This window comes from Rutidosis leptorrhynchoides, chromosome 6, assembly GCF_046630445.1.
Source record: "Rutidosis leptorrhynchoides isolate AG116_Rl617_1_P2 chromosome 6, CSIRO_AGI_Rlap_v1, whole genome shotgun sequence".
Classification (NCBI taxonomy): domain Eukaryota; kingdom Viridiplantae; phylum Streptophyta; class Magnoliopsida; order Asterales; family Asteraceae; genus Rutidosis; species Rutidosis leptorrhynchoides.
The window spans coordinates 255995354-256004652 of NC_092338.1; the positions used below are offsets into that span (position 1 = coordinate 255995354).

At 33.8% G+C, this 9299-nt stretch overlaps 1 protein-coding gene across 1 annotated transcript; it reads right to left on the reverse strand.

Moving 5' to 3' along the window:
* Window positions 1-1119: 1119 nt before the first annotated feature.
* On the reverse strand, window positions 1120-6824 carry LOC139852082 (kinesin-like protein KIN-14C). Its single transcript, XM_071841305.1, has 18 exons — window positions 6630-6824; window positions 6288-6530; window positions 6034-6178; window positions 5834-5943; window positions 5629-5748; window positions 5325-5528; window positions 4911-5120; window positions 4736-4810; window positions 4503-4649; window positions 4029-4164; window positions 3813-3922; window positions 3382-3543; window positions 3093-3283; window positions 2906-2987; window positions 2715-2819; window positions 2528-2632; window positions 2039-2438; window positions 1120-1201 (listed from the first exon to the last, which is right to left on the reverse strand). Exons 1-17 carry the CDS (start codon window positions 6681-6683, stop codon window positions 2262-2264), a joined length of 2376 nt encoding a protein of 791 aa, XP_071697406.1. The 5' UTR covers window positions 6684-6824; the 3' UTR covers window positions 1120-1201; window positions 2039-2261.
* Window positions 6825-9299: the final 2475 nt, after the last annotated feature.

Below are 9299 nucleotides of genomic sequence, written 5' to 3' on the forward strand. Positions count from 1 at the left end.
AGATCAAATTGGGTGAACACAAACACATCTTATATGAAGTTTTTGTATAAACAGGAGATCACAGAGTAGACAAAAGGGTCCACACATCAAATTGTATAGCAAACAAAGGGGCTGTTTACTTTTGGATTATTGGGCTTAATAGCCCAAAAGGATTATTCGGTCATTAATCGTATCTCACAGGAGGACTTTGTGGCTCACCCCTAAAACCTATGTACTCCCGATACAGCCACTCCATTTCCCTTCCCTACCCTTGAACCTTCTTTTTCTTTTATCTTGGATCAAAATTTCCTGTTCGCTATTCCAAGTCTTCACATTCGATCAGCTGCTCCCAATTTTTTTACCTTTTTTGTACGAAATTAAATTATTTAACAACAAATTGTCACTCGTTCGCTAATTTTATCAACCGAGTAAAGAAAGAATGATGGGGAATTTAAAAAATTGCTATCAATAAACAACAGAGGAAACAATTGTGAGTAAATTTGTTAATCGCTATCAAGAAGAAATTGCTCTAGATCTCTTTGTAATAGAAAACTCTAAAATGATAGAAACTTTTTGGGTGTGATTTAAAGAAACAGATGTAAATTAAAGAAAAATATTGAATCCTTCTTGAGTGAAATTCAAAGAAACTTCGTTTATCATAAAAACCTTTTAATCGCTCTAGATCTCCTCAAACCACCTGCAAATTTTATTTTGTGATAAGGATGTTAATAATGGCTTCTGTATTGGAATGTATCAAGGAAATAATGTGAGGTTGTGGAACTTTCTGGATCTATGTTCATCATTAATTTTTACTAATAATATATTATTATACACCGTATTATGTATTATGTATGTATATCAGAATGAGATAAGAATTAAAAGAAAGCATGTCAATGTTTTTAAATAAAAAATTACTTATTTTGAGGGTAAAATAGTCTATTTTATCATTAAGATCGTTTATTCAGCAAAAAAAAATAAACAATATCATTCATTCTCTGATTACTGCATATAGTCTTTCATATTCATACAGCTATCTATATCCATATCGAACTTAATGAGAAAAAAAGTAAACAGCCCCAAAGTGATTGGGGAATGTACAATAAAACAAGCTCAAAGTACTTGTTGAAGTTACGCTAGACCACAAAATCAGTATTAAAATGAAGATAACATTCTTTCATCAACAACAATGTTGGCATTGTCTTCACCTCATACTTGCTATTTCCTGCCAAAAAAGTTTGAAAGTGAAACCTAAAGATATATGAGGAAAACAGACCATCAAGATAATCAGATAACCTTTCATTTATATTCCTATCAATTTCCACTATATATATGTGGACTTTTCAGCGTAACGAAAGCCACTTTAACAACATATTTTTACACCGAATAAGTATCAATGAAGATAGTGTGTCTTATTCTAATACTTGCTTGATATTTCCTGGACATTTTTAACTTTGACAGAGAATAAGTAAAAGTAAGTATAATAATATGCATTGAATAACCACCCGTCAATAATGCGCTTAAGGTGTGTGACTACGATCGGTTGCTGAGATAGTTAACAAAGACAGGTACCGAAAAGACAACTACTTTCTCAACATGAGAATATTGAAATGCTCTTATAGACTATAGTACAACTGTAATTGCTTACAAGTGTCAGCTCAACGACTGAATACGTGTTTTACATATACACTAAAGGAGAGCCACCTTGTAACATGGGATGGGAGGAGTACTAGTTCTTTTTTTGCACTATAACTATGAACTATCTACCAGTGAAGTAGTGAACCACAACTATGGGTAAATATATGCTTTTACTATTCAACAATTATTAAATTTGAATTTAATGATTCTAGAACCGATATTAGCCAATTTTTAAAGCTGTATGTGGGTCCATTCAACCAAACCCATGCCCATTTTGACCACATTAAGTAGTCACAGATTAGTCCCATTGCCAATTTGGATCACATAAAGAAGTCACATATATTGAGTACATCAATTCAAGTTGGGCCACATCAAGAAGTCAGTACATCAATTTGGGAGAAATTGTATACTTTAAATTGTATACCTTAACAAATCTTATGCAAATATCAGCCAATCTACACCAGTTGCAACAACAGAATAACAAAATCCCACACAATTACAAAGCCTGCTATAGTTAAAATCACATTTCTGCACCATCAAATCAAATATGATAACACAAATAGAAATACTAATAATAATGTCATTGGGCATATGACAAACACTACAAATGCCCCTTTGATATATCATTCATCAGATTTGCCAATCTTTCAGCCGCAACTCAAACGAGAATCAAGAGGTTTAACGGTTTGACGACGTGGAATGCCAATCTCGCATGCGTTTACCCTTGCAGCAAACCGTAAAGAACACAGGGACTCACCAACAGATGACGGATCAGGTGAAACATTCACAAACATGAGTGTTTTTGAATCTCCACCCAAACAAGGCTACAGCAAATCAGATAAAACAATAAAAATTAAAACTTTATTATAAAATACTTGTTTGATAAGTACTGGTAGCATTTTAGGATGGGTACCTGGAGAAGATATGTAAGCTTTGAGTTTCTAAATGGAATATGATCCTCTTTTTTGGCTAAGGCAAAAATGACATCACTCAAAGAAGATAAGCTTTTGTTAATAGCCTGAGATTATAACAAATATTAGTTAGTATCTTAATATTCTTTCTATGTACAATGGTCCAAAAGAATTTTAGAAAAGTTTGACCTGAGTCTCCTTTAGTCGTTCACCAGTTGCTCCACTTCTTGAAAGTCTTTCACTACCAGCTAAATCAATGAGGTTCAAAACACCTTGATTTTGTTGCTCAGTGACCTGTAAATACAAGAAATTGTGTCAAGATGGTTTCATTTATTAAAATGTACTCGTATATACTTATCAACATAATTACTTTAAGTTACCTCGTTTATTCCATAAATTCTTAAGGTAAAAACAAAGTGACTTCTTGACGAATGCTCATTCATATCAGTCTTTCCAACAGACCTGGAACAAAATTAAACATAAATAACAAAGTAAACAAATGGTTACCAACACAAAACACTTCTATTAAGAAAGACAGACAAATAGTTTTGCAGCAAGTATTATAACCTGCTGTGTCCAGCCTGTTGAAGAAGAGTAGAAACCTCCCTTATACTGCTTACATCCACAATCGTAAGATCAGAAACATAAGTGTTGCCATCTGCATCATGCCTAATGCCATATTGCTTCCCATCTCCACTACTTGATCGGGGGGTCAACAAATCACGAATTGTCTCATTGTAAATTTCCAACATTGAAGCCTAAAATATTCAGAATAACAATAATTAGTACGTGTAAGCTCAATAAAGTGAAGCCATGGGCCCACACAAAGAAGATATGATATGATATGATACATAACCTGCATTTTGTACTTCCATCCTTGTGCAGATAAGGCCTGACTTGTTTGGAAGACTTGTTCTAAAGAACGGGGAATCAGACCCTTTTGTAGCGGTGCTTCTGGCCTTCCCATCATAGTATAAGTCTTTCCAGATCCAGTTTGCCCATACGCAAATATACAGACCTGTTTGTTATAACACAATTTAGGGTGTCAAATATGATGTAAATATTATAATTTTTTATAATAATTTGGTTGAGTGAAATGGTTAACAACGTTTTATGAATAAAATAAACAATATGAGGGAATTTAAGCCCGTTTGAAAGGTTCCATATGAAGCATGGCTTGAATCAAGTAATCAACTAACTAGTCATTAATAACCAATATAATCAAATTTGAAACCTCTAATTTCAAATTCAAAGTATCATGAAGTTTGTTAAAGCAGGACTAAATACCTTGTATCCATCCAGAGCGCTTTGCACCAGCTGTGATATCTCCATAAAAACCTCTTGCTGAGAAGCATCATGCGCAAAGACTTTATCGAACGTGAAAGGGTACTTTTGCCCTGCATCGTTGAATATTAAAACGTTATTGAATTAAGATTATAAACTTCAAATGTAGAAATTTGCAGCAGCGTAATTAACATTTTTATGATTATAAAGAAAATATACCACTCTGAAATACATCAATGCCTCGACCAGCAGATTCCACAGAAGTGGGATATGAGACAGCGGCTTCTGTTCCAGGACCATCATCAGGCAACAAAGGCCTCACTCTACAAAATACTCTAATATTGCCTTTTAACTCCTGCAAATTAAAAATTATTAAAACAATTGAATATTGAATATTGAGATGGGCTATATAAAAGATTGGACAACATATCAAACAGGTAAAAAGAATTAGATATATAGTAGGATCAGCTCAAAACACATAATTTTTATAAAAAAAAACATTTTAAAAGGTTTTATTAAGTAAAGAACTAGAAGTAAATTTGAATTAATTTCACCCAATAGTTTTTATCCTCTCATTTTTGAAGTTACCGAATAACAATAAACGTAGCATTAATCGACATATATATAAGTAAATGAGCAAGAAAATGCCCCACTATTTTAGTTGTTTCCTTAGATAAAAATGTTAGAAATTACCAAAATAGTATTGTGAAGTTTCTTCCTTAAAGACTCCCCTTCAAGAAGTTTAGTTTCAGCGTCTCGCAAACGATCTTGTAAATCGGAAACAATACGTTTCTGATCCTCATATTCTGTCCTTATCTCTGACGAGGTTAGATCAGCCATCTGATAAGAAAAAAGAATGATCAATAACATGTTTTAAACTTTCATAACTAAATAACATTTATTAAAAACTACTACATAAAACAAACCTTAAGCTTTTGAGTGGCAGCAGCTAACTGATGCTGCAATACAGATATCTGCTCTCCTTGAGATGAACAGGTATCCTATTTAAAAAAAGTTGGAAAAATTAATAAATAAATGGACATCAAATGATAAAAACAAAAGATTGGTGTGTAAAAAGCAGATATTTACTAACAAACTAACCTCCAAAGCCTTTGACTTTGTGATCAAACTATTGACCTCTACAATAGTACGCCCAGTATTTTCTTTATATTTATTCAGTTCAGAATTTAACTCATGCACTTGTAACAATTGACGTTCCCGATCCTCCCTTACTTGCTTTAATTCTTCTCTAAGGATGTCAACTTCTTTCTTTGCAGATTCTTTTTGCCTATATGCATCATCTCGATTTACCTATTATAGCACCATCCAAAACAAGCTGGTTTAACTTTCAAGCTATTGATGTTTAAGCCAATACAATGTATAAACACGGGTGCTAAAGAATAACACATACACAAAAGAGAAGTATACATTAACAAAAAAGAACTATATTTGATGTTAGATATATGATATATTTGAATATGTATGAGAGAACATATTAAAAGGTAAAAGACTTACTTTAGCTGCAGTAAACTCCTTCTGTAACAGGTCATAGTGTCCTCTTAAAGCTGTGTGGCTAAGGAACATAGCAGATTTCTCTTCCTCAACGTGTTTCTTCGCATCATTTGCATCATTAAGATCCTTTTGAAGCTTGGCATTGTATTGTTGCAAACTCGTGTTATATTCTTGCAACCTCTTATACATGTCTTCTTGATCTTTCACCTAAGATTCAACAATAATAAAGAACAGATCATTAACTATCAAAAATTCATATCACCACTTGCATTTTAACTTTTTTGATTATGTGAATTGTTTATATTACCTTCTCATTAGCAGCTAATGCATTCTGCTCGGTCCTACCAAGCTCCTCCCTTACCGAATCCAGATTTTTTTCTGAAGCCAATCTAGCTTCCGTTTCTCTTTGATGACGGTCAAGGGCATCCTGGTAATTTATGCAAGATAATAGAGATTACCAAACAAGCTGAGAAGTAAAAAAATACCAAAACCCCCTAAAATTAAAGCCTTACTAATTTCTCGGACTCTTCTTTTTTCAAACTTTCTTTTAAAGAAGCAATGTTGGCTTCCAACTTGGATATAGTCGCATTCAACTCTTCTTCCTTGCTTTTCATAGCAGCCTCTGGAAACATATATAAATAATCATTGATACTAAGCTACTTCTTGTATATTATTAAAGTGACATTCTAAAAACTTGAGTCAAAAACACAACCTGCTTCAACACATTTAGTTTCCGAAAAATCCAGCATTTCACGTAACTTATCCTTTTCATCAGCGAGGTCTTGTAAACCCTTTTGGAACCATTTTATACACACCTGCAACCTTTTCTGATAATCTGACATCCAGTCTTGTTTTCCCTAATAAGTACAGGTAACAACGACAAATATTATACATAAATATCACTGTATTCCATTACCATATTGCTCAATATTCATTTACAAACAAAACAGAACCAAGATTTCATACCTTTGAATCAAACTTTTTTCCTTTAAACTTCTCTTTCAAAAGCACATCCACCTCTTCGTTCGTAAACTCGATATTTTCGCACTCGGAAGACTCCGCTTCTGACGGTGCTACAACAACTTCCTTTGGAGTGTTTAGCGGCGTAAGTGCATGTCTGCCTCGACTTGAAAGTGTTGCTGACATCATCCTACCAGTCCCAACCCTCCTTCGTTTATCTAACGGAGCATCATCAGCCCCTCGATTTCTCTGCTTGTTCAACACCATTGCACAGCAATAAGTAACAATCTTAATCGAATTTAACGAATTTAAAAATAAGATAGGACAAATAACCAGATATGAACTTACAATTGGAGGACTGCGTGGTGGGACCGGAGGCTTGTTTTGGTTGCGTGAGCTCATTGATTGATTGATTTTCCACTCCAAGATCGAGAGTTTTGTGGTGTTAACTTGAAATTACAACTAAAATTGGAGTAGGTGAAACGAATACGATGCTTTAGGGGAGAAGATTTGAATCGATTTAAGTAATTTTGGTGATTGATTTGGGGAAAAACTACCGTTGAAAGTTGAGGTTAGGGTTTGAGAGAGAGAGAGAGAGAGAGAGAGAGAGAAAGACAAGAGGCTCCCCCAAAATTTGAAATCCTGAATATTGGATCTACGCGCTCTCCAACGTATTATTGGAATTGAAAAATTGAAAATGAAAGTTCAATTTGAGATTGGGCTTGGTCATGGGTCGGGTTTCAGTAACTCGGATATCCTATCCTAGTCCTATCCTAGTACTAGTACTAGTGTTGTGTAAAAGAGAAGACTAGTTAGTAGTATTATATTTATTTATTTACTGTTTTTAAAAATTATTTTATTTAATTTAACCTTAACCATGTAAATAACCTAACCATGTAAATAATTTATGTTATCTTAACTATTTACAACTATAAAAAGGGTTTCAACGTGAGTTGCAGTATTTTGATAAACGTTGTTTGATACCTATTTATAGTACTTGAAAATATTTATGTAAAAAATGCTTACGTGTATTTACTTCTTAACACATACATACATAATATTGTACATTTGAAAATTTTAAAAACACGATATTTAAAGTAAACACGATATTTCTGAAGCTAACGTTGTTTTTACCGATTCATTCTCTTCTTTATTCTATCAAAACTCAATACTGACACCATGATGCATTATAGTGTTTTCTTTAACTCTGCCCGTGAAAAACTAATATACATAATGGCTCGCGCGTTGCGGTGAAACAGGTTAACGTCTATTATGAAATTAATGTTGAACGAGACCCGAGAAAAACAATTGCGACCAAAAAGAAATAAAAAAGGGCAGGAGGACTAGAACCCAGGTCTTTTTCCTTACAAACTCATTAACATAACACTTGCTCTAGCCATATAATTACAATTATTAATTAATATAATTAGTTGGGTTTGTTTATTATATTTATATATATATATATATATGGGGAAGTAATCAATTGGGGGAAGCGGATGGAAGCAAATTGATATGACCGAAACAGACGGTTTTATTCGTGCGGTATCGTTGGGCCGCAAAACGTCGGGATCAGCTTAATCAAGAGGGAGAACGGTGGTTTATTATTTATATTTTGCGGGGCTTAAATTTACTTGTAACTTTCTAAGGTAGAAGGTGTAAGTTAACCTAGGGTCGTACTTTTGAATAGTTTAACGAATTGAAGATCAAGTGGATAATTGTCTTTGGTTAAATTACCTAGATAAAGGATAGTAGTTGGTTTTAAGCTAATAGTCCTAATTGCCGGAAAGTAAAGAAAGTGGAAGGATATCCGGAGTATGCAGATCAGGAAAATGTTGACCAAGATATCAGTTTGGGCTAGAGAAAGGTAATTATGTTTAAATTAAAGCTAAGATTAGAATGGTGTATATCTGGTTGGATGAGCCAATTACACAGACCTACTTATCTCTAGACTCTCAGAGTTCTCGTTGAGTAGTGAAAAGTATGTCACTTGGTTGTATAATTGAAAGGTAACTATACCTCGGAGGTTATCCTTAGTAAAGCACTAGGTTTATTAGTGAGTTGAGTTCTAATCCTACCCTTGTTATCAGTTTAGTTAACTAAATAACAACGTGTCGTGTTGATTGAACACTAATCACAAACGGAAGGAGTCTGTCGGGTTAAGTTGACAAAACCTTAAATGAGAACTAACAACCATTTCATCATACTAATGAGATCATACCAATCCAAACATTATACACCATTACAGTTGATTAACTGAAAGTAAAGCAGATAGAAACCTAATAGATGCCTAAACAATTAACATGACTTATTCTTAGGGCAACAATCAAACAAGAACATGCAATAGGTTTGGGTCATATAGTCAAGGCACTAAATAGATCTTAACGGATCCTAAGAGGTCTCTTCAAAACAATCAATAGGCATACTAGGTCATTCATGTCTCAGTTCCTAAGTTCTTTGTCCTAAAAGCGCATTAGATGCCTCTGGGAACTCTGACCATACCGAGTTCATAGAATCTTCAGATACAATATAACCAAAGGTCTTAATCATATGAAGTAGCTAAGTTCATATAGGTGGACAAGTCCTGATCACAACCTAGGTTGGTCAATCCTTAAGATGCTAGCACTCAAATCTATCGGAATCACAAGTTTGGCATAACAACGATAACCGTACTAATTTAACATAACTACGCTAACCCAAACTCCTATCATGGCAACATACAGATTAATTAAGCTAACATGGTAATATCAGAATACATTATTAAACATAAATGGTAACAATACATGTTTAATTAAAAAAACAAACGTTTCGGATAAAAACCTGAAAAGGCTGAAGAAATCTGCCCGAGATCAGAGGGACTCGCCGGGATATCCTCCGGAAAATAAAAGCTAAGCTAGTTACTACTAAAAACTAACTAAAAAGCTTGAAAATATAAATTGAAGTACAATTTGAGTTTGTGTAAAAATGAGTGGAAGAAGCATTTTAAATAGAATTGGAAATGGCATGCATACGGCTGGAAAG

Coding starts and splice junctions, on each gene's coding strand:
- LOC139852082 (XM_071841305.1), bottom strand. CDS start 6,683: ATGAGCTCACGCAACCAAAACAAGCCTCCGGTCCCACCACGCAGTCCT. Junction 4,165..4,502: donor AACTTCACAATACTATTTTG/GTAATTTCTAAC, acceptor TTTAATTTGCAG/GAGTTAAAAGGCAATATTAG. Junction 3,544..3,812: donor GCGCTCTGGATGGATACAAG/GTATTTAGTCCT, acceptor TATAACAAACAG/GTCTGTATATTTGCGTATGG.